Below are 25,610 nucleotides of genomic sequence, written 5' to 3'. Positions count from 1 at the left end.
AATGTATGGTTAACAGGACTAGCATGGATTAATTTCCTTTAAAAAAAAAATAGAGGAAAGGAAAAGTTTCCCTTAGTGTCTGTTGTACTGTCCCTTACTCAATAGATATTTCTCTTAGTCTCCTGACTCCCAAATAGCAGCTTGCACCTCATAGATGGCTTGGTTAGTTTAGGCAGAAGTAAGGGGAAGGGTGACATCTTCTATGGTGCCTCCAACCAGACCAGTCCATTCTTAGAGTCTATGGGTGGTGCTAATTATAGATGAGATTTAGATAATGCTTAAAAGTTTATAGTGTTATATGAAACCTTTCTATCTATCCACCCACATTTCTTTCTTTCTCTCTCTCCATGTCTCTCTGTTTCTCTCTCTCTCTTTCTGTCTCTCTCCTCACTTGATGTTTAAAAAGAGTGAAGTATTTCAGTCTGAGGGTCTGGGTTCAAATCCCAGCTCCACCACATACTTTATGACCTCACACAGCCCCTCCAGGCTTTGTTTTCTCACCTGTAAAATGAGAGAGGGTGGAGCTAGATGATTTCTTGGGAAAATTACCTAAATCCCTTCCAGCTCTGAATTTATTATCCCTTTAATCCTATCACCTCCATTTTACAGATAAGGAAATTGTGGAGCACCCCAGAAAGCACCTCTAATCAGAGGACCTTTGTCCAAGTACTGACCTTTCTTCTTCACTATCTGACTTTGAACAAGTTAGGTAACTATCCTCCTAGCACCAGTATAACTCAGGTCATGGAGGCTTAACATTGGAAGTTTAATCTTTTGGTCATTTTCATTCATGAAATTGTCTTGTAAGGTATGGAAAAGGTGTGATGGATGTAGAGGGGGTGATGGGAGGACATCTACCTTGGAAAATGAAGATCTTTTGAATTCTTGGAGTCCCACAGAGTAGGCAAGCTAGTCAAGCTGTCCGCTACGCTGGGGGTGATGGCTGGTGGTGATCTTCCTTTCTTGAGGACCAATGGCACCAGGAGGGTGAGGTCTTGACTCGCAAGTGAGGTGGATTTAAGTGAGGCAGAGCTGTGCCGAATCATCAGACTCTCTCCTCTAGACATCAGAATCCAGTGGCAAGATAGAGGTTGATATGACTTTCAGGGATTCATCAATCATTTGATAAGGAGATGACTGGTGGCGATGATCATGAAAACTTAAACAGAACTTCCATCTTAACAATGTGGCCATTCCTTCCCGCGATGCAGATGGCAGCCTGTCCTCATCTGCCACTCTGGTCACACTTGTTTGCCCATTTGGTCTTGATCTTGTCATATGATCAGACCATCTTGTGTGTGTGCAAGCATTTCTTTACATTTCTGCTTCATACCTTCTTATAATCATGGTGGCCTGCTCACTGGCCCATACCGTCAGGATTTGTGAAAGGCTGTGTGGTACGGTGGAAAGGACACTGGGTTTGGAGTCAGAAGGGTTAGGTTCAAATCCTCACCCAGCACTTCCTACCCCTGTGACGTCAGGAAAGTCACTTAATGTCTCTAGACCTGCTTCCTCATCTGCAATATAAAGGGGTTGAAATAGTTGTTTCTAAAGCCAAGTCAATAACTACATTTCTTTGTAAAACTGTACATTTTACTTTATTCATTTACGAACATCCTGAGAAGGAATCCATAGAATTCAGCAGTCTTTCAAAGAAGTTCATGACCTCCTGCTCTAAGGTCCCTTCCGATTCCAAATCTGTGACCCTATGAGTTTAGACACCAGTTGATGAGACTATTCATAATAATTATCATAATGAGGACAGTGAAGCTTACCTCCCTCAGGCTGGCAGAACACTTGTCCTGTATTATTAGCTCCTTTACGGGCTCAGAGCAGCCTCTCGAAGGGCTTGCTTTCTTTTGGGGGCTAGATCTGGGAACAGACGGGGAGCGGGAACTACTTCGAGTGCAGATCAGCAACTGTCTCGCAAGTCAATCTTGTTGTCCCCATTTTCCAGGTGAGGTGCCTTGTTTCTGTGGGGCGGGTAGGAGTGGTGTCCTCTGAACCCAGGCCTTCCTGATGCTATGGCCTGTGTAACCTTAGGCAGGTCGCCTTCCCTCTCTTGGGGGCCCTAGTTTCCTCGCTTGGAAAGAAAGGGTGGAGCCAAGTCCTGGTGCCAGAGCACTGATCCTGGGAATGCCCAAGGGGAAACTTTGGGCGGGCTGCGGGCGCGGGCGCACTGGGCATGCTCCGTGTCCTGGCCAGGTGTCCCGGCTGGCAGGCGGCCGGCGCCGGGCCGGGAGCGGGCGCACCGCGGGGGGCTGGGGCGGCGGGGAAAGGAGGGGGGGCGGAGAGGAGGAGAGAAAGGAGGGGGGAAGGAGGGAAAGGAAGACAGCGGAGCGAGGAGGAGCGCAGCGTATCCGAGACGAACAGAGCGCCCAGAGCTCCCCCGCCGCCTCTCTACCTGAGCTCCCCCTCCCCGCCCCCAGCCCCCGCCCAGTCACCCCAACCCCCCGCCAGGCACGCGCTGCTGCTGCCGCCGCCGCTGCAGGACTGGCCGGGCACCTGGCACCTGGCGACTGCTGCGGGCACACCTACCCACCCAGCTAGGCACTGCCAGGCGGGAGCCGCTCAGCCCGAGCCAGAGGCGGGCGCGCTGACGGACGGACTGACAGCCGGAGAGCGCGGCGGCCAGAAGAAGGGGACGCGAGAAGCCGGGTGCAGCCAAGAAGGAAGAGCCCGCGGCCAACTTTGCCTCCGAGCGCCCAGGCTGAGCCCGTGTCCCCCAACATGGCCTCCGCCGCCGAAGCCCCGGGAGCCCAGGTGAGCCGTCCGCCCTCTTGCAGCCACTTGGTCTCGGGCCGGTCCCCCGTCTACCTGTTGCTTCTAGGAGCGGGCAGGGAGGAAGCAAACCGAGCTGGGGTGGGGGCTGGGGCTGCGGGACGCAGGTAATTCCCGACGGACCGGGAGGGAGGCAGGCAGGCACCGCCAAGTGCCAAGCGCTCCCCGTGCTTTCCGGGAGCAGGGGGAGAGGGACTTAGCAGCCACAGTGGCACGGGGCTACCCTCTGTGCCAGTCCGCGGAAAGGCATCTCCTGCACTCCCGGGACTGCGCTCCCGGACAGGTGCGGGGGGCGGGAGGGGAGAGGGGGGGGGGGGGGCGCGGAGGCGCGAGACTGAATCCCTTCCGACTTAATAAGAGCCGGAGGAAAGAGAGGAGTTAGAGCTAGGAATCACCTTAGACAGCCCCGTCCACTATTTGACAGGGTAGAAACGTCCATGGCCCCTGTGTGTTAAACGCTTTACCCAAGATCGCAGAGCTAGTCGAGCTGGAGCTCGAACCCAGGCCCGCTGCTTTCCAAGTCCATTACATCTGGGGAAGATGGATAGGTTTGTGTCCCTTTCTTTCCTCCTCCCTCCATCCCGGCGTTCCCGCGGAGAAGTGAAGAAAACATGGCCCAGGGTGGATGTGTATCCTTCACCTTCCCTTGGCATTCTTCTGCGTTTTCCTCCTTTCCCGTGGGGCCAGATTTCGCCCTTCCTAAGGGCACATAGCAGGCTGAACTTTAGAGGAACAGTAAAGCAAACAGAAGGGAAACTCGAAGCTTAGGAAGTTTACCTGTGCAGTTTTTGGAAAATGAGCTAGTTGCTTCCTTCTACATGCATTTTTAAAAACGGTACCTGCCAGCCTTCTTTGAAAGAACCATGGCCCCGGGAACTCCAATGGCCTTTGGAAACTGACTTAGTTTACCTTAGGGTATGGAGCAAGTTTACTTTTGAACGCACAGTAATTGATGGTCGATGTAGAGACTTATCCTTGCAGTAGAAGTTGGTAAGAAAGAACTGATTTTGCCCATAGAAGATAGAGATTGGTCTTTACTGTCAAGTCAATTTGATATGTGTATGTGTATGTATGTATACACACGCACCGTGCTTATGATACTGCCCCTCTGATTTTGACTCTTGGTCTCTCTTCTTGAGACCTAGGCATGTGCTGACTTATTTTAAAAGAAATGATTTTTTTCCCCTCAAAAGGTATGCAGGAATACAAATAAGTGAGTGTGAGAAGGTAGCAAATGTATTTTACGGTGACAGTTACCTGGTCAGGTGTGAGGAGAGAGCAGAGTTAAGTGGAGGGAAGAAGAATGTTTATGAGTGGGTTTTAGATATCATTGGCCTGTACTCGGGAACCTATGCCTCTTACTTTTAGAGAGAACCACAAGTAGCATAGTTAGCAGGGAAAACCGGACAAGCCAAACTGCTGTTGAGGTTTGGGATGTGGTGCTGATGGTTGTGGGGCAGCTGGGCAGAGCTGGTGGAGAGAAGATCAGACCTGGGGTGTGGACCATGGGGTGGTACCGTGTTTCCCCGATAATGACACTGTCTTATTAATTTTTTTGGACAGAAAAACACCAGAAGGCTTATTTTCAGGGGAGGGCTTATTTTAATGAACATTGGCAGCAATTTTAATAAACAGGTAAATGTGAACAAAAAAATGTACCTTTATTCAATAAGCAAATCACTGGGGAAGAACAGGGTGACGCGCTCACTGCTGCAGCTCTGATTGGATGCAGCTCGGAGCGCAGCATGCGTTTCACTGGGGGGGGTAACGGTGCATACAGAGGGTACCGTAATGTAGCGTGTAGCGCAGGGGATCACCTTCACTACAGTAGCAATCTCAATAGGGCTTATCTTCGGGGGAGGGCTTATTTTGGAGGAATCTTACACAGTAAGGGGAGGGCTTATTTTCGGGATAGGTCTTATTATTGGGGAAACACGGTAAGTGAGGGCTGGTTGCTTTCTATTTTAACTAATTAATTTTGCTAACTAGGTGCTTAGCTCAGTTGTTTCAATAAAAGACTCTAAGTAAGGTCAGCAAATGCTACCCCACCTAGTTATGACCCTGTCCCTAAGGAAGTGGATTTTCAGTACTGAACATGAATGGATATACAATAAGGGTAGACAAAGAAAGGAAAAAATAAACAACTACTCAAAAGAAATAAAAATAAATAAGGACCCATAGGCAATGTGAATATCTCCAAGTAATCTCTGTATGCCTGGAGTCTAGGGCTCCAGTAGATGCCTTTCCCAGTTGCAAGGGCTAATAACACTTCTGTTTGCTAGAAACTTTGTCTCTTGGCACTCTCGGTGAGATTCTTGCTTTATGGATCACAAAGAAGAAGTAAGAGGAAAAGTCTCCTATTGGGCAGAACTGTAGCATGCTACACAAGCACCAAAGTTTCTGAAAAATTTGTCGAGGCGAAGTATGTTGACACTGCTCATTTATCACATTTAATTAGTCTTCAGCTACTTCTGGGTCTTGCAGATGTCTGTGCTACAGTGGGAAACATGCCGACCACACATAAGGAGACGTGCTTTGCTCTATTCTTGAAATCTCTTGCTAAGCAGTAAGGCCCACGGGATGTGCTTGGAAGAATTGCCAAACCTGGCTTTATTAAGCTATCTTAAGAAAAAGGCGTTCTTCTAACATGAAGGGACCCTGGACATCACCAAGTCTGGAGGAAGCTAGGTCTGGTGGATAGTCAGAGGACATAGGTTCAGATTTACCTCTGCTCTTTCCTCCTTGTGTGACCTTGGGAAAATCCCTTAATTTCTCTGGACCATTACTTCCTTATCTGTCTAATGAGTGGGTGAACTTGGATGGTCTCTGAGGTCCCTTCCCACCCTGGATCGGTAATTCTATTTAGTCTAGCCTTTTCATTTTACTAATGAGGAAACTGAGGCCCATAAAAGGAAGTGACTTGCCTCAGGTCAAAAAAGTTGGTAAATAGAGCCAGTTGGGGCAGTAATTAGGACAGGGCAACCAGGGTTCCATTTCAGGGGACCGAAATGTGGAGGGTGCTGACAGCATTAACATTACTTCAGCAGTGAAGAAACAACTGAGCTTGGCACCTAGTTAGCAAGAGTAATTAGTTAAGATAGAAAGCTACCAGATGGAAGCTTTCTCCTCCCAGCAGCACCCCAGCTGAGCTCTTCTTTTGGCCTGTCCCTGCTCCGCCCTGCCCCCTGCTCCTTTCCCCTCTTGTGGCCTCATGGACTTTACTGTCTTCTAATACTAGATTGTCCTAAGGTCTGTCCTTGAATGCTACCTTTTGTTCTGGGGCACTTCCCCCTGCCCCACCCCCAAATGATTTTTTTTTTTTGGTCTCTAAATTATAAGTTGTAGCCTTGGAGTCAGGATTTGAACCCAGCACCTGTGACCCACAATTGAATATTCTTTCCAGTCCACCATGCTTCCTTCTGTGTTTTTAGGAGGATCTACTGCCCAGGGCAGGATGGAAATAGGGATTGTCATTCTATGTCTATATTGCTTTTTCTTTATAAGGTTTCTATCTGTTCTCTTGGCAAAGCAGAAAATAAATATTTGTTTCATAAATGTGCACAGTAATGCATTATGAAGGGGACTCCTCAAGGAGCGTGTGGTACAGGAGTATTGATGGTGGGTGGATGGTGTATTTCAGAATCCTTGGAAATACACACAGGAGATATCTGTCTGCTGTTTTTGCTATGCTAGGAAGAAGTTGTGTTTGTCTGGCAGTTTTCAAGCATTTCTCCTTTTCCTTTCATAATATCACAGCAGTTTGTAAGGAGCATTGCAAGTGCTGGGCAGACTTATTGGAAATTGAAAGTAAAAGAGCTCTTTATTCATAGAGTGTCTATCGGGCATAGTGTTTGCTTAATAAATGGTTCGATTCAGTTTAATTCCATCATACTTTTACTAAGTGCCTACTATGCACAGTGTACCAGGAATACAAAGATGAAAGCAAAGTAGTTCCTGTTCTCAAGAAGCTTATATTTAACTGGAGACAGGGGCCAGAAAGCAACATGTAAACAGATAAATTCAAAGTCATTTCTCTAAGGAGAATAACTCCCCATTAATAACTGGGTGATCAGACCAGACTTCTTGTAAGAGGCTGTAATATCTGTGCTAAGTACTGAAGATAGCTGGAGATCCTAAAAGGCAAAGGCTTAATAATAATGGTTAATAATAATAAAATAAAAAGGTTAATAATAATGCCAGGCATGAGGATGGGCAGCCTGTGTGAAGAAAGGTGTGGAGGTGGGAGATGCAATATCATACAATGGAAATTAAAAGTTGGTTGTCTGCTCTGATTCTGATGGCAATTTGCTGTAGTAACCTTAACAAGTTTGGCCGTAGACTGGACTTTAAGTAACAAAAGCAGGAACTGAGACTTTCTTCTAGAGTTGATGGGTGGTTACCGGCAATTCTCAGACATGGAAGGACTTGTGAAGTTGCCCTCTAGGGGGCACAGTGGGAAGAGAGCAGGACTTGGAGTCAGGGAAAACTGAGCTGAAATCTGGCTTCAAACACTTAGCTGGGTGACCCTGAGCAAGTCATTTCACCTCTATTTGCCTAACCTCAGCTGTAAAATGGGAATGATAACAATAGTGCCTACCGCCCAGGTAGGTTGTTGTAGGACCAAATAAGACAATCACTGTAGGGCCCTTAGCACAGGGCTTGGCACATAGTAAGCTCCATATAAATGTAAGCCATAATTGCTGTTCTTTAGGAAGACAATTTTGGCAGCTGTGAAGCACATGGATTGGAGACAGAGGCTGTCCAAAAGTCCACGGAAGAAGTGTTAAAGGTCTGGGCTGGGGCATGGGTTCTCAAACATGCTGACAGGCAATTATAATCTGTGGCAGGTCCAAAGAAACTGGAAAGGTTTCTAGGATTTTCCCAGTGATGAAGGACTGATTCGTCATTGTCTGAGACACAGCCCAAGTTCAGAGCAATTTTGTCTCCAGTTGCGCTAAAGGGTGTTGAATTTGTTGGCCAGCAGAATTCCTGCAGACCATCTCCTCAGTTGCAGAAGCGTTGAGTGAAATCAGTGCTCATGCTGACAATATGAATAACTCACATTTACATCATGCCTTGTCGTTTTCAGAGCCCCCAGGGAGCTAGGCAGTACAAGTATGGTTAGTCTTCTTTTAGAGAGGAGGGAAACAGTCCCAGAAAGGGAAAGGGAATAGCGTGTGTTCCCATTGGTAATAAGTATTGGAGGCAGGATCTAAAGCCTGTGTCTTTAGACTCCAAGGCTACCACATTACTCTTCCTGGATACAGCAGTTTTATTTTAATACCCAGGAAAATAATGATTTTTCACAGGAAGAAGTAATATTTAGTACAGAAGAGGGTGGGGCTGTGGCTTTCCAATGGAAGAAGACTCCAACTTGGTCTGCTTGATTCCAGAGGGTAGATGTGTGAGGAGACATTTTGTTGGTCTGTTTGGCCCTGTGCAGGGAGATCCCTGGGAAGACCTTCTGTCACGGAGCATCAGCTTTTTTTTCAGCACTTGGTGAATCAATGCTTGTCAATAGACTGACCTTCTCTGTATCTTAAATCTTAGCACATAGCTTGGGGCAATGAGAGGCAAAGTGACATGTGCAAGGTCATACAGCCAATGTGTGGCCAAGGCAGGGATCTTCCATTCCTCTGTCAGAGAGTCTATCTGTTGCCTCTTCAGTGACAAAGAGGCAAACCGAGTCCCAACTTAAGGAAACAACTTCCTAACTCTTCAATACTTTAGACCTCTCTTAGAGGTCATAAGACAAAGGCCAGTGACATTGGAGAATGTTCTAGGTAAGGACCTAACCGGACTGGGAAGTTATGACACCCAAGCTTGGCCCCAGTAGAAGCTGTGAGATGGCACATGGCCCACTCCCTGCTCTGCAAAAATCCATGGATGTGGAAAACTGAGGATAATGCAAGTCTTTTTTGGATAGAATATACTATGACCCCAAAGACCAATTAGTTCAACCTCCAAGCATTTTACAGAGTCCCATAACAGAACTAACTAACAGCTCTGCCGTCTTGTGATTCTGCCCACCTCGACCACCTTAGTGCAGTTCAAAAGCCGGAAGGGAATTCTAATTCAGCCAGGGTGGCTTTTGTAAGTATGCTGAATGCGTCTGAGCCTCTGTAGAGACCCACACCTGTGCTACAGTCACATAGAAGGCTTTTGTGGGCGACGAAACTTGGCCACTTTGCATTGAAGCCTCCCTTTCAGAAAAGAACTAGGTTACTTATGATCTAATCAGTGACAGTTACCTTTCCTGGTAGACACAGCCTCTGCTGCCAGGCATGGCAATCCACACTCGGGTTTGAGCAAATGTGTGTTGAGCACCTTCTGGCTGGTTAACTCTGTGGGACCCGAAAGGAGTGTTCAGTTTCTGAGATGCAATTTTTACACAGACTATGAGTAAATTGTAACTTTTGCTTGTTTTATTTGCCTTAATCCCACAGTATCTCTATTAGAATTGATTTTTGTGATTGTCCAGTTCCTATTTTTGTAATTGGAAGGATTATTTCCCTGCCTTTATGTGCTCCTCTCTTTTCATCCATTTTCCACACAGCTGAAAACGTAACTTTAATGTACAAATCCGACAACGTCCACCCCCCCCAAAAAAAAAATGAAAAACATTTCAGTAGCTCCCAAGTAGAAAATGCTAATACCTTAGTGTGGCATTCCAGACTTTCACACTTTGGTCAAAACCTGACTTTATATTTTTTCCTTAATTTAAAAAAATTGCTTTTATTTTTACATCACCCTCCATTTCCCATTGTTCCTGAATCCCCCAGCTGACTCCTAGAGAGCTATCCCTATAACAAGAGAGAAAAAAGAGGATGAAAAAAAGATTTGTTATTGGAGAAAGCATGGGTCAGATGGCCAAGGTACATACCTTGCCTCTTCTGTTTACTAACTACTTGTGTGACCTTGGGCAAGTCACTGAACCTCTGTGTTTCCTCCTCTGTAAAATGCTTGGAGGCTGAACTAATTGGTCTTTGGGGTCATAGTATATTCTATCCAAAAAAGACTTACATTATCCTCAGTATTTCACATCCATGGACTTTTGCAGAGCAGGGAGTGGGCCATGTGCCATCTCACAGCTTCTGCTGGAGCCAAGCTTGGGCATCATAACTTCCCAACATTCAGCTTCTCCTTTATTGCTGTTCTTTCCTTCTACTTGCTAACAGTTATTGTCTGGACTTATTTCATGTGACTCCCTTTCCTGAACAGGACATACCAGTCACATTGGCCTCTTAGGCATTCCCCTATCTTGCCCTGAAATCTCATTCTGGCTCTTCCCACCCCCATGTGTTCCTGCCAACAGTCTTTCATGCATAGAAAGCCCTTCTCCAGAGTCGACTTCTCTTATTTCATGTCTCAGGTCCATGAGTTAATATGGATATTATTAAATGTCTATGATGTACCAAGCACATGGGGCAGTTAGGTGCATAAAGCACTGGGCCTGGATTCAGGAAGACCCAGATCCATTCTTTGATACTTAACAGCTGTATGACACTGAGCAAGTCACTTAGCTGCTGTCAGCCTCAGTGTTTTCAGCTATAGAATGGGAATCAGACCAGTGGCCACCTTCTAGGGTTCTTGTCAGGATCAACAGATAATATCCTCACTGGTACTTAGAACAGTGCCAGGTACATAATAGGTGCTTAATAAATGCCTACTTCATTCCTTATTGTTTCCTACTCCCACGGTGGAAATAATTTTTAGGCTAATGGCCAATCAGAATTGTTCTTCTGGAAGAACAGCCTGGGTCCCTTGTCCTAACATGCTTGCAAGCAGATTCTTCCTGTACCTTTGATAATTCCAAGGGAAATGGATTTCTGTGTTTTTAAAGAATTTTATTAGAGTTTTCTCTCAGTCACATAGCAGGCCAGTGTTGCAGCAAGCACCCCAGTGTCCCCAGGGTGCCTGCTCACACAGGTTCTTGTATCTGCTTTGTTAAAGGAAAGCAACTCAAAATGGGTTAACAAGCTTACTTTAATCAGTCAGACATATATCGTTTACCTTGTTCAGGAGAAAAGGTCAGCACCCTGAACCTCAAAGTATACAGGCATAATTATCAAGACAGAAACATCAAGTAGACAAGATTTCCAAACTGTCCAACCATTACATCCATACCCAGTCAACATCTGGGTTTCCACATTCTGGGTTTTTCAAAGCCGGGGGACTCTCAACAACGGCTTCCCAGAATTTAGATCAAATCACAGAATACTTCTCAAAGTGAGTCCCAAAACAAAGCTACACATCAGGGCTTATATAGCCTTCTCCTGGCTCAGAGAATGTAACAACCTTATTGACTCACTGGCCAATCAAGAAGTATCTACTGAAAAACAAGCCTCCCACCCCAGGCTTCAGGTGCACATTAGCCTAGGGGCAGGGAAGATCTTCAAAATTTACATTCTTATTACAGCCAGGTAATTCAATTCCTGTATTTGCCTTAATGTCAACTTTGTTCTTGGAAAGGTCAATGAAGTGGGATGGAGAGCACCATTCAGAACCTGTTACTTGGTAATAAGGAAGAAACAGATTGCTGAAATGATGGGAGCCTTGCGAGGCAGCAATGGCTCCACCTTAGAATCCATCATAAACAAGGAGAGCTGGGAATAGTCTGCCTAGCACCTTCAGAAGACTCAGAGAGAAGACTTCTTTATGGCAGGTGGGCCCAAGATGGATGATGGGAATGAAGTCCTGAAGAAATAATGTCATACACTGGAAAGACCCCTGGATTTGGAGTCAGAGAACCTGGGTTCAAATCCAGTTCTTGCTACTTGTGTGACCTTAGAAAATTTATATAACCTCTCTGGGCCTCAGTTTCCTCTTCTACCACATGATAGAATTAGACTAAATGGCCAAAATCTTCTGAAATAATGTTACTCAGGAGAAGGGGAAGAAAGAGATACTTTTAGATCACTGGATGATAACTTCGAAAATGACCATTTGGTTAGGATGTAGAGGGGATTGCAGTTAGGGTATGGGTTACATTAGATGGCCTAGAAGCGCTTTCCAGTTCTGAAATTCTATGAAATCTGGATACCATCCCAGGAGATGAGACTGACTTCACTCAAAATACAACCCACTATTTGCTCGGTTTTTAAGGCATGTTTTATGCAAATTAAGTCTTAATTCTTTCTCTTGAGAAGCATTGTTTGGATTAATTAGCCACTCTCTTCTGAAACACAATGGGAGAGTAGGCCTATAATAGCCAAGTTTTATTTTCTTCAGTTGAATGTAGCTAATGATGGCATCATTTCCTCTTTAAAAAAAAAGTCATTAGTAGGGGATGGTACAATTGTCCCTAGTACTTGTCTAAATATATATTAGCAGAACCTGGAGCTTAAATAAAGAAACAAGGTTTTGGAGCTTTGTACAAATATAAGATGATGAATGTATTTTTGGTATTTTGTTCATCCTCAAGGATTGCTTAGCAACCATGGTTTTGAGACTGGACTAATGTAACAGCTTCCTAATTGGACTCCCAGCTTGCAAATTCTTGCCTTACCAATCTATCCTCCATATAGTGGTCAACAACATCTTCTGAAAAGCTCAGGTCTAATTATATCACTCTCCTCTTGGAGAAATGCAAAATCATCTTGGCATTTAATGTCCTTTGCATTCTGAATTCCAACGTTATTGTCTAGTTTTCTGCTTTGTTCACTCTGCCTTTTGGTCAGACTGGCCTACTTGTCTTGCCCAAACTTGGCACTCCATCTCTTTTCTCTGGGCTCTGTGCCTGAAAGGCTCTGCCTCTTCTTAGAGAATCCCCTGACTTCTTTCAAGATTGAAGTTGTGCCATTCTCTTTGGCAGGAGTTCTTTTTTAAAACATTTATTATTTTTTTTTAGTTTGATGAACAAGAATTTAATGTTGCAGTTCTTTAAACTATTGTATTTACTTCCACTCAGGAAACATTTATTAAAGGCCTATTTTGGTTTTTTCCCCCTTTTAAGTAGTATTTTAAATTGCATGTAAATACAATTTGTAACCTTAGCAAAATAAGTTTTTGAATTCCAAATTTTCTCCTTCCTTCCTTCACCTTCTTCCTCCCTATGATGGTAAATAGTTTGATATAGGTTACATATGTGCAATCATGTAAAACACATTTCCATATTAGATATGTTGTGAAAGAAGAAACAGAAGAGGAAAAACATGGAAAAAATAAAGAAAGTGAAAATAGTATGTTTTGATCTGCTTTCAGACTCCATCAGTTCTTTCTCTGGATGTGGACAGCATTTTTCATCATAGGTCTTTTGGACTTGTCTTGCATCATTGCATTGCTGAGAAGAGCTAAGTCAATCATTGCACAATGTTACTGATACTATGTACAATGTTCTGCTAGTTCTGTTTATTTCACTTTGCATCAATTCATGTAAGTCTTTCCAGGTTTTTCTGAAATTCATCTGCTTGTCATTTCTTATAGGACAGTGGTATTCCATCACATTTGTATATCACAAGTTGTTCAGCCACTCCCCAGTTGTTTTCATCATTTCTTAGCCCTCACTCTGTGAACTTGTTTAAAAAAATTTTTTTGATAATCATATTTTGGTTTCCTTTGTGTCCAATGTATTTTATTTTCGGCAGTTCAAAGCTGTATCCTTAGAAAGAGGTCCATAGGCTTCTCTAGACAGCCGTGAAGGGTTGGGAGAGAGGTGGTCCATGACACACAAAAAAGGATAAGAATATCTCTTATTAGGGGCGGCCAGGTGGCTCAGTGAGTAAGAGCACTGGCTCCAGTGTCGGGATGACCTGAATCAAATCCGGGCTCAGATACTCAGCACCACACCCAGAAATAACTGGCCGTGTAACTTTGAGCAAGTTACTTAACCCCAATTGCTTAAAAAAAAAAGAATATCTCTTATGGGAACCTTTGCTGATCTTACTAGGGTTTAATACTTTTTGCCTCCTCCAATTATTGATCAATTAATCAACCAAAAATATTTATTATATACCTACTGTGCTCCTTACTCTGTGATAACAAGTACAGTGAATGAAACAATCTCTACTTTCATGGAGCTTTCATTCTAATGCATAGATCTGGTATCATATATTTGATTATATATGTATATATATAATTATCAGGTATCTACTCATCTGTTTAGGGATGTAGTGTGGTACAATAGAAAACATCACTGGAATTTGAGTTGGTTGGATTTGAATCTTGGCTTTGCCACTTATTACTTGTGTGACCTTGAGAAAGTAATTTCTCGTTTGTCAGTCTTAAGTTTTTTATCTGTAAAAATAAGGGAGTTTGACTACCATATTTCCCCGATAATAAGACCTATCCCGAAAATAAGCCCTCCCCATTACTGTGTAAAATTCCTCTAAAATAAGCCCTCCCCCGAAAATAAGCCCTATTGAGATTGCTACTGTAGTGAAGGTGATACCCTGCACTACACGCTACATTACGGTATCCTCTGTATGCACTGTCCCCCCCTCCCCCCGGTGAAACGCACGCCGCGCTCCAAGCTGCATCCAATCAGAGCTGCAGCAGTGAGCGCATCATCCTGTTCTTCCCCAGTGATTTGCTTGCTGGTGCCATTGAGAGCAGTGCCTTGGAGGAGAGCTGAGGGAGGACAACATAAGCCCTCCCCTGAAAATAAGCCCTCTGGTGTTTTTCTTTCCAAAAAAATTATTAAGACAGTGTCTTATTATCGGGGAAACACGGTAGGTCCCTTACAGATTTCACTTTATGAGGCTGTGATGTTTCATTGATTCCTCGGTAGAACGGAAGCTTCTTGAGAGCAGGGCCTTTTTTTTTCTTTGTATGCCCAGATCCTGGCACATAATAGGTGCCTAATGAATATATTGACTCAGCCTGGTTTGGTGCTAACACTAAAAGATGAAAAAGCTGAGAATCTTCATGGAGCCTATATCTATCCCCTCAGCTGGGCAGAATGTATTTACCAGTGTGTATGTTTGAGCACAAGGAAAGAACCCAAGTTTATTGAAATGCTGTTGTCTAATAAGGAGATTCAGCACCATATGTTTCCGAACTTGGAAGGAGCTTATCCTCAAAGTGTTTGGAACACAAAGGAATCATTTCATGAGTAACCATTTCCATCTGGAAGGCATCTGTCCGAGTCCTGGCTTTCCACAGTGAGCTTCTTCAGACACTCAGCCTGGACACTTGGCAGCTAGTGCTCTGCCCCTGATTTTTGCCAGGACTTGGCTATCTATGGTAGAAGGTTGGAGAATATGTGTCTTTCTCCTTTTTTCTCTGCTGATCTCATCTTGCTGTCTTCTCCCTCCATGCCTTTGTTCAGTCCACACCCCATACATAGCTGCTTGTGTCCTTCCTCCTCATCTCCACATAGTAAAATCCTCCTTTTCATTCAAGATTCAATTTCAGTGATACTCCCTGCATAAAGCCTTCCTTGATCCTTCCTTCTCCCATAACTGGAATCTTTCTCTCCACAATTTTTTTTAATGCAAGAGATGACCTCAAATGATGACTACTTTTCAGGTTATAATGGGCATTCCTTTTTGTGGCTGTTGGGATTCTTTCCAACTTTTGGATATTATAATCCATCCATCTTGGCTCTAAACCTGCAGTCCTATCAGTTTTAAAGTGCTGTATCAATATCAGTTAAAATTTGTACCCTGATCATGCCTGACAGAATAGATATCATTCTGTACCCAAACTCTTAGGGTTTCTTAGTGGTTGAATGGACCTCAGAGACCATCTGACTCAATTCTCTAATCTAGGGTGAGCAAACTGGAGCTAAGTGACTTTCCTAAGCATATACAAGTAGTAAACAATAGGACCACAATGGGAATCTAAGTCCATTTTCCCTTTTACCTAACAACCTCCCCTATGGTGGCATCAAATTCAACTGAGCCTGGCTGGCATTCTGTGTTGCCTTCCTTGAAGTGTCATGAGTGTATGATGGATCCAGTGCAGATTGCTGGGTCTGGCACCGGAGGGCTTGTATGGGAATCCAAGCTCATTCCTTCCAGACTGCATGGCCTTGGGTGACTCAATTTACCCTTCTAGATCTTGGTGTCCTTATGTGTAAAACAAAGGAGTCGGATGAGTTCCCAAGGACCCTTTCTAGCTTTATGGTCTTAGGACCTATAGAGTCTCTAGGCTTGAAGTAGTCTAGTGATTATTTTATGCAAAAAAAACCCAGAGAAAACCTTTAATAGAATAATTGCTGGAGTCCTGCCTCTTAAATTATTATGGCATTTTGTTGGCTGTCTCAGAATTGTTTGGATTCAGCTGAAGCGACCATAACAGCTAATCACCAATGTGTTTGTTTGAGCCATTGTTATATTTGAAGGCCTGGATTAGAGGCCATCCCTGGAGATTAAAAAGATGAGTTTGAACCAGTCACTGTCCTCAAGGAGGGAGGTTTGACTTGTAAACATGGAAAGATGAGTAATTGAAGGAAGCAGCAATGGACAAGGGCCCAACGTGGTAATATACACATAAGGGTTCAGATTTGGTGTTTTGTGATTTTATTAGTGGAAGTGGCATTAAAGAATAAGCAATAGCATTTCCTTTGCTCTAAGACCATGGGACATTTCCAAACCTTCCATTAAGTGTAGTGTCCACCCTTGGAGTCTGAGCACCCCAAGGATCAGGAACTGTCTGACTGTTCTATTTGTATCCCCAGCTAGGACTTAGCACAGTGCTTTGCATGTTAACAAATGCTCTAGTCATTCATCCATCCATCCATCCATCCATTCATTTGTTCATTTTGAAATTCAGAGGAGAAGACCATGATTGTACTTTGGTCTCATAAGGGAGGTTCCATAGAGGAAGGGCACCTTCAATACTTCCTCTTGAATAAGGGGAAGAATTTAGATAAGGGGACTAGAGCAGGCAGGAGAATGGCATGGACAAAGGTTTGACATTGGAAGCATGTGGTAGATTGATTGATGAGATTATGAGACCTATTTATCTGGAGCTGAAGGCTTGCTTAGGGTAGTGAGGATGGGATAAAGTTATAAAGGTGTGTTGTAGCTGGATTATAGAAAGCCTTGAAAACCAGGTTGTGGAGTTAGGACTTTATCTTCTAGGTTTCCAAATAGGAGAATTTTCTTGCTGTAGGGGAAAAATGTTAGGCTTGAATTCTTCTTCTTGTTGCTTATATGACCTTGAGCCTTCACCTCTCTGAGGCTCAGTTTCCTTGTCTGTAAAGTGAGGGGGTTAGCGTAGAAGACCTCTGATATGTTTTGCTTCCATCATGCTGTGATCAAAGGGGTCTGTAAATCTTTTATTATATTTTATTTTGCTTTTTGGAGGGCAATTGGGGTTAAGTGACTTGCTCAAGGTCACACAGCTAGTTTTTGTGTTAAGTGTCTGAGGTTGGATTTGAACTCCTGACTCCAGGGCCAGTGCTCTCTTCACTGCGCCACCTAGCCACCCCTAAATCTTTTATTTTTAAAGGATGAATCTTTAGACTGTGGAAGACTTAAACAATCCCATCACACTCCACTGCTGCTGAGATGAAATGAAATGAAGATCAGTTTTAGAGCTTGTTTTGATACTGGGGCCTTGTCTCAGTCTAGGACACTCTGGGAGACCAGGTATTTTCAAAGGTCCTTGCCAGGGTGTGTCTGGAAGGCTTGCATTTCTACATTGAAACAGATCTTCAGCCATACCCTGAAATGAATGTGATCCTCCCACCCCCAAAACCCAATCAACACTAGCATCAAGTAGTATGGCATGCTCAGCCTGAGGCACTTAATGTAGCTTTACTTTCATGCTGGCTCACATCTCTAGGGAGTGACTAGAATCAGACCAGACCAGCCTCCTGGGATCCAAGAGCAAAAAGTAACTCACTGGGAAATTCCCCCTTTGGCATTTGTCTCACTCCAGGACTTGCTTTTCATTTGACTTGAAATACAGTATATGTGAGAATAGAACAGGGCTGGGGGCATGAGACAGGATTTAACAAGCTCATGACTTTGGAAGGCAATTCTTTGTCAGGATTAAATTTACATGTCCATAATTTATAGCCGTTGTAGGCACATTATGGCCACATGGCATAAACAGCACTGTTTGTTAATTCTGGAATTGACCTTGCTTCCCATTCTCCTTCAGCCTAATCACCCAGAAAGAACTTCGGGTACTACACTTCATCTCCTTTACTTCCTCCTCCTCCTTCTCCTCTTTTATGTTTTTTTCTTTTTTTGCCGTGACAAATAGACTTGCTAAAAAAAAAATCCAACTTTAAAATAATGTATCAAACATTTATGCAGTATATGATGTGCTGAGCTAAGGGAGTTTCAGTGATAAGTTATACATTGTCTCCTCAAGAAGCTCACAGTGTAGTTGTAATAAGCTAATTGGGGGTATTCAGTGATAGACTAGGGGACTGGAATTGCCATTTCACTGGTTTAGGGGATTCATGAGTGAGGAAATTCCTTTTTACCAATGAAGATTGACACCCTTTCTGCAACTCAAGGACCCTGAGAATTACCAGCAGGGCCTAGATCACTGAGAGGTTCGATGATTTGCTCAGGGTTACACAGCTGGTCCATGGCAGAGTCAGGACCTGAACCCAGCTCTTCTCCATTTCTCAGTCTTCCATATTGCCTCTCTTTTGGGCATTTACCAAAAAGAAAAGTTTTCCCTCATCCTGACCAGGAAAGCACAGAAAACCAGTATCTCCTTGCAGTCTCCACAAAACATAATCAAATTAAAAAAATTTATTGGATTCAACAAAAGTTTATGAATCATCTATTAACAAGCTCACAGATGACCTTGACTATTAAGTATGGACAATGCATGCTGCTCAGTGTTACATAATTCAGTGTTTAATAACACTTGGATACTGTGTTCCACTGGGTTGATCCACCAAGAGAAACATAGCTGACCAGGCTTGATCTAGGACCTAGTCTCTGAGGTTCAAGATTAGAATGAAACTGAATATTTGACAGTTATTAAAAGGACATTAACTTAGCCACAACAGGAAGAACATTTGGCAGGGAGACAGCCTTGAGTCAGTTGAATAAAACTTTCCCTATCTCTGCATTGCAGGTAGTAGTCAGCCAGTCATGAACCAGAAGGGGCCGCTGAAATTCCCTGTATCCTGGCTATTTTGTGCTTAGGGACCAAGGAAGCCTCCTCTGTAGCCTGAGGCCTTTTGTTTTGCAGTGATGAGGATGGCTTCAAAATCTTTTAAGGAAAGAAGAGATAGCTGTGGTGCAGTGGTAGGGAGCTGACCCTGGAGCTAAGGAATACTTGGTTCAGATTCTGCGTTTTACTCTTATTGTCAGTGTGATCTTGGGCTACTTAAGTGCTTAGGTCCTCTTAGAGTGGCTGACCTGCCATACTCCCTGGGTTGTTAGAACCAGATCAAAATAAAATTGGAGGATGTTTAATAAAATACACAAAAATACGATACAATGTAGATAATGCTATTTTGTGGTTCTCTAAGTCAATACGCAGAAAAAAGGATCCATTTCTATCTGAGTTTGACATCCCAACTAGGTAAAGTACCAGTTTGCATGGATAAAGGGAGCTTTTCTCACCTGAGAGTTTTCTTTATCAATGAAATCAGAGGTCTAGTTCCTATCCCTATCCTTAAGGAAAAGATTTCACCTAATCTAACCTACCCAATGAACAATTCTGGTGGGAAATTCCTTCTACAATTGAAGAGATATAGAATACAGGGGTAAACCAAGTGAGACCAATCTTAGCTTTGCCTATGGGGAATACTTAGCATTAGTTCTTCAGGAAGATTATGAAACCTTATAAACACTCATTTTCTTGAACAGATTTTGCATCCAGAATTCGTTTATAAATGTTCAAGTGGAAATGAACCTAAGACACACTTTTAGGAGGTTATACTTTTAGAAGATTCAGTGGATGTTTTTATCTGACTACTCCAGTTTCCTTCACATCCCAGCAAAAATGCCATGTTGTATAAAAACTTCCCCATTCCCCTTAATGCTACTTCCTTCCCTCTATTGATTATCTCCACTTTATTTTGTATATGTTTTGTTTGTCCATAGTTGTTTCATTAGACTTGGACCTACTTGAGATCAGGGACTGTCTTTTGCCTTACTTTGAACCCTCAGCATTTAACACAGTTCCTGGCAAAGTTAATGATTTTAAATGGTTATTGACTGACTGACCGACCGACCGACCGACTGACTAAATGACTGAATATTGGTTTTGTTGGAGAGTGAGGTATAGGACTGTAACTAGGGTGGGATGAACAAGGTTTTGCCTCAGGGTGCTGAACTAAGAGAAGGCTTATGACACTTTCAGTCCTGCATCAGTGTAGAAATAACAAAGCTTAGTGCCTAGCTAGCTGAATAGTTACAATAGGAAGCTACCATATGGTAGGCTGGTGAACTCCATTCCCTTTGCCAGGTGCTTTTGGGGAGACAGAAGAATGGGAAGAAGACAGAATTATGGAGGACCCTAATAAGTAAAGTATCCAAAGGAGAACAAGCAGGATGACGAAGGGCTATGAGATAGTCTCGTGAAGGTAGCTTCAAAGAGCTCAGAATGTTTAGGCTGAAGAAGGGAAGAGTTAGGGGGCACATGATGCTGTCTTTGTGTATTTGATGTGGTGTCACATGGAACAAAAGGAACCAACAGTGAGTGGAAGTCACAAATGCAGGTGCAGTCAGAATGTCCTAACATTCCAGCAGTGCAAGGGGCTGCCTCTGCAGGGAGGGAGCTCCCTGTGAAGGAGTTCTTCAAAGGCTGGATGTCGGCATTTTAGGAATATTGTAAGAGGGATTCTAGGTCATGTCCTCTGCTTCTGAGATTCTATGACACTGTGAAAAATTTTGGTTAATTGACACACATGAACTATAATATATAACTGATAGTTTTTAAAGAATTAGAATGAAGTGAAATTTATTTCACATTAAAGTGTTCCACAGACTTTAATCCTTCTCTGATGATGCAGATGCCTGCATTATTTCAAAGTCATCAATGGGAATACCATTTACAATTTTACTATAGACGTAGAAAAGGCTTCACCAGATGATCATGTTTGACAGCCTGCCATGTAAGCCAGCGTTTAGACAGGAATGCCTCTACACGTGCATTTCCTTCCTCTCCCATGAACTGAATGAAGAATTAAGGGAGGAGTGCAGTGGTTTCTTGCTAACCCCTCATCCGTTCAATAGTAGTAATATGAACAATCTCTGTGGAATGCTGGAGAGGAGAACACATAGGGGAACTGGAGAGCTGACACTAAGTACTTGGAAGTCTTCTGGTTTCTAGATTTGGAGTTGGAAGGAATATTAGAGATCTGGCATATGGAAGAGAGGGATTAGGCTTATTCTATTCAGTCCTCTCGGATAAACCTGGGAGCTCTCCATGTCCTTGATGACTCGAGGGAGAACACCTTTATAACCATTAGAGCTATCTTAAGTGGAATGGGCTACTTGAAGACATAATAGGAAGAAGGCAGGCAACAAGCAACGTACTTTTATTATGCACTTAATGTATTCCAGGCACTGTGTAAGCTCCGTGGATACAAATAGCCCCTCTCCTCTAGGAGCTTACATTCAATGGATGCAAGACAATACATAAAAGGGGAGAGGGAAGTAAGTATATATAGCACCTACTATGTGCCAGGCACTGTTAAGTGCTTTATTTCCCAAATTATTTCATTTCATCCTCACAACAACCCCCCTGGGCAGATGCTATTATTTTCCTGATTTTAGAGTTGAGGAAATTGAGACAGAGTTTAAGTTGACCTGGGTCATATAGCTATTCAATGTCAGGCTGAATTTGAACTCAGATCTTCCTATCTCAGGCCCAGTGCTTTATCCACTGCACTGCCATCTGTCTCTAAGGCGGGGAGAGAAGGCACCCATTCAGGCATGTGTCACAGTCTGGAGAATCAGGAGCATACATGGGAAGGAAATGAAATATGCTCAGCTTGGGCCAGTTCCTGAAATGGAGGAGCCCAGAAAGAATTCACTAATGGGAGAAGGAGCCCATTATGGTAGAGGGAATTTCCAGGATGAGAAAGTAGTTGAATTGTGATAGTGAAGGCTGTAAAGTAAGAAGCACAGCTGGGGAAGGAGGCGGGGATGGGAGGGTTGTTCAGCAGGTGTTGGAGGACCAAGTGTGTTGTCATGGACATCTTTTCTCTCATGTGGTTTGGTCCACTGGCACCTCGGAATTCCTTTTGAACCTGAAATCCTGCTATCCAGTGATATAACATCAATCACTCTACTCATTTGCCTTTGTGTTAGACCACCTGAACTGACCAGCTACTCACAGAATTGGACAAAATATGTTAGGATTTAATTCTCAACACTATACCTTGATGGTTGATTTGGATGGATGGATGATTTTGATGAGGTGGTACACTCAACTGTATCTAAGAGGCACGCCCCAGTTTGCTTTCAGGGCTACCATTGAAGGTGGTATACAAAAGGATGTCTTGCAGTCTTACACAGCCCTGGATTCCCTACCACTTCCTACTGAAGGGACCAAGCAGTTCTAGGGTTAGTTTCAGAGGACACTGAATTGGGATGGGCAAGGTCTGAATCTCTGGACCTGATCTTTCAAAGCTTCCTACTGAGATGATCCAAACCTACATGGCCAAAATTGACCCAGGCCCTATAGGTAGGAGCCAAAAGCTTATACATTCTGGCAATGTGTGTGTTAAACCATGACATTCATTCAGCAAACATTAAGCACTTACTGTGTCCAAAGAGAGCATTGTACTTGGTTTCAGGGTGGACAAAACTTGGATAAAATTTGCTGAGTGTTTGCCAGTGTGGTAATTTCCAGGACACTCCAATGTCATCTAAGGGTGGTTGTGATATATGGTACCAGTTAGTGGTTAGGTTACTTTGAACATGTATTTAAATCTGACTTTTGAAAACTTGCCAACATTCTGGCTTCAGGATGGGGTATGTAGAGTAATTATATCCTAGATGTCCAAGGTACTTTTAACTTTGGGGAAGTTTTCTTTTTGACAATTCTGTAATCCTTCAGTGTGTGGTGGCTTTGTCTTCCATCTAGGACATTTATGTTAATATAAATGAGAAAAAAAAAACTCTACTTTTGATGACCTTGGTATTAAAGGACCCAGCCTGTTTTCTTCTCTCATTTAGTTGCCACTAGGCATGGATTCCGTGAATAAACATCTAAGTACTATGTTTGATAACCCTTTACTTCCCTCCCTTCTCTTGCCACAAAAGGTGGGATTCTGCTCCAGACTCCTGAGTCATTTCTGACATTTTGTTTGGTTAAACAAAAGCCAAAGAAAATCCCCTCAATCATTTCATTTGATCTTTGGATAGGATCTGGTTTTCCTTCTTCTGAGAGACAAGAGTCAAGGGCTAATGAAGCTCATAAAAACCAGGATGAGAAAACTGTTCCTTTAAATTGGACAAAATTCCACCATCATGTTCTGTTTGGGGTGGCTTACAATTATTTTGGTTTAAAATTTAAAAAAGATTTTGATTTACATATTTTATTTTTACATCATTTTCATTTTTCCAATGCATCCCTTTCTCTCCTCTCTTCCTTCCCACTGGGACCATTCCTTCTGTTGTTGTTGAGTCAGTTTTCAGTTGTGTCTGATTCTTCATGATCCCATTTGGGATTTTCATGGTAAAGATGCTGGAAGAGTTTGCTATTTCCTTCTTCAGCTCATTTTACAGATAAGGAAAGTGAGGCCAGTAGGGTGTATCAGCAAGCACTCCAGCGTCCCCAGGGTGGCTGCCAACACAGGTTCTTAGATCTGCTTTGTTAAAGGAAAGCAACTCAAAATGGGTTAACAAGCTTACTTTAATCAGTCAAATATGTATCGTTTACCTAGTTCAGGGGAAAAAGGTCAGCACCCCAAACTTCAGAGTATACAGACAGAATTATCAATACAGAGAAACAGATCAAGCAGACAGGTTTCCAAACTGTCCAACCGTTACATCCATACCAAATCACAGTTACCATCAACATCTGGGTTTTTCAAAGCCGGGGGGCTCTCAACAACGGCTTCCCAGAGTATCATCTGATCAAATCACAGAACACTTCCCAAAGTGAACCCCAAAGCAAAGCCTCACATAAGGGATTATATAGCCTTCTCCTGGGTCAGAGAATGTAACCACCCTCTTGACCCACTGCCCAATCACACAGCATCAAGGTGTGGGCATTCCTGAAAACCAAGCCTCCTGCCACAGGCTCCATGTGACCACATTCAGCCTATTAGGAGGCAGAGTATATTTTCAAATCAAGGAAGGTTCTCAGAGTCTCTTAAGCCTATCAAAGGGCCTAAGGGCAGGGAAGATCTTTAAATTTGCATTTCCATTACATTGGGTTAAGTGACTTACCCAGTATTACACATTTGGTAAATGTCTGGGACCAGATTTCAATTCAGGAAGATGAATCTCCTTGACCCATAGGCCAGGCTCTCTATCCACTGTGCCACCCAACTGCCCTTGTTACAAACAATAAAAAAAGAAAGAAAGTCATTAAAATTAACCAACACATTCACTGAATCTGACAGTTTATGTGTTAATCTATTTTTCCCCTCCCTTCTCCTCCCCCCTCCTTAAGATGGTAAGCAATTTGACATAGGATAGATATAGATTTAGATATATGCAACCATGTAACCCATATATCCATATTGGTCATGTGAAAGAAGAAACAGGACAAAAGGGGAAAAAACCATGAGAAAAACTTAAAAACTGGAAATAGTCTGCTTCCATCTGCATTCAGACTCCATCAGTTCTTTCTCCAGGTGTGGAGAGCATTTTCCATCATGAGTCTTTTGGATAGTCTTTCATCATTGTATTGCTGAGAAGAGCTAAGTTAATCATTGCAGATCATTGTGTACAATACTCGTTACCCTCACCAAAGTGCTAGAGTGAAAGGAAGAAGTTGGGACATTTTCTCATCTTTTCTTTAGGTTCAAGATACTCAATTTTAAAATAGGAGGGTGGCAATAATATCCCAGAAAGCACCTCATCAGATCCTAAATATAGAGCTGTAAGAACGATCAGAAGCCATCTAATCCAGATCTTTCTTCCTTAAAGAGGAGAGCTCCAAGGTTCCAGGGAAATTAAGTGACTGGGTCACAAGAGTACTAAGTGGGAAAACTGGTGTTCAGCTCACATCTTTGACTTTGCTTCCAGCCCCATTCCTAGCAGACAATAGTTTTCCAGTGTAGAAATGATCTCATTTTACAGTGGAAATCAAGGTAAAATCCTTCCTGGTTACATATTTCATAGCATGAACATTTCCTTTTTTAAAAATTCAAAAATGCTCTAACAGGAAATGGTTTATGTGGACATAAATGAACCCTATACATGTGAAAAATATAAATAATTTTATAATGGGTGTTTTTCTCTAGTAAAAAGCAAATTTTGCTGTTTAGAATTCATGTTGACCTTGATAGCTAATAAAAGAGCAAAACTTAATGGTATAAAAGTAATTCTAAAAATGAAAAATGAAGACAAAATTTTGGTTTCTTAAAAAAGAACACTGATTTTGAATATTTCTTAAGGTCAATGACATTTACAATGATATGCTCCAAAAATATTTGTTGAATAAATGTTTAAGTTTCCAGAATAATTTAACCTAAGTTGGCTAAAATTCACATTTTTTTATTGTGAATATATGTATATATGAATACATGTAATATTACATATACACACATATATAAAATATTAATTGTATTTTCAATAGAAAATAAAAATCATGAAAGTCTCTAACTTAGCAGGACTAACACTAATATGATGTAATTTCATAAACAGAAAGTGAAAGCTAGACTTGCAGTACATTTTCTCTTGTATTCAAGGTAATTTTTTTGCAGTTAAAATAACTAATTTAGAAACTTGGGCAGATCTGACATTCCTATTTTTCAAAATATATTCTTGTAGAAGTTT

General features: G+C 42.7%; 2 protein-coding genes across 2 annotated transcripts in view; one reads left to right on the top strand and one right to left on the bottom strand.

The window, feature by feature from the left end:
- Positions 1-25,610, bottom strand: part of CDK1 (cyclin dependent kinase 1) — a 470,854-nt gene that overhangs the window by 59,272 nt on the left and 385,972 nt on the right. The window lies entirely within an intron of this gene.
- The window catches only part of ANK3 (ankyrin 3), a 741,327-nt gene continuing 718,165 nt past the window's right edge, over positions 2,449-25,610 (top strand). Inside the window, exon 1 of the mRNA XM_069101834.1 lies at positions 2,449-2,763. Within this exon, the coding sequence (XP_068957935.1) occupies positions 2,731-2,763 (33 nt within the window). The 5' untranslated portion in view covers positions 2,449-2,730. The remainder of the gene's footprint in view (positions 2,764-25,610) is intronic.

The sequence above is a fragment of the Petaurus breviceps genome, unplaced genomic scaffold (genome assembly GCF_028583685.1).
Source record: "Petaurus breviceps papuanus isolate PSGF00001 unplaced genomic scaffold, PetGlider_PUasm1.0 490, whole genome shotgun sequence".
Taxonomy (NCBI): domain Eukaryota; kingdom Metazoa; phylum Chordata; class Mammalia; order Diprotodontia; family Petauridae; genus Petaurus; species Petaurus breviceps.
This window is presented reverse-complemented; position numbering and strand designations above follow the sequence as displayed.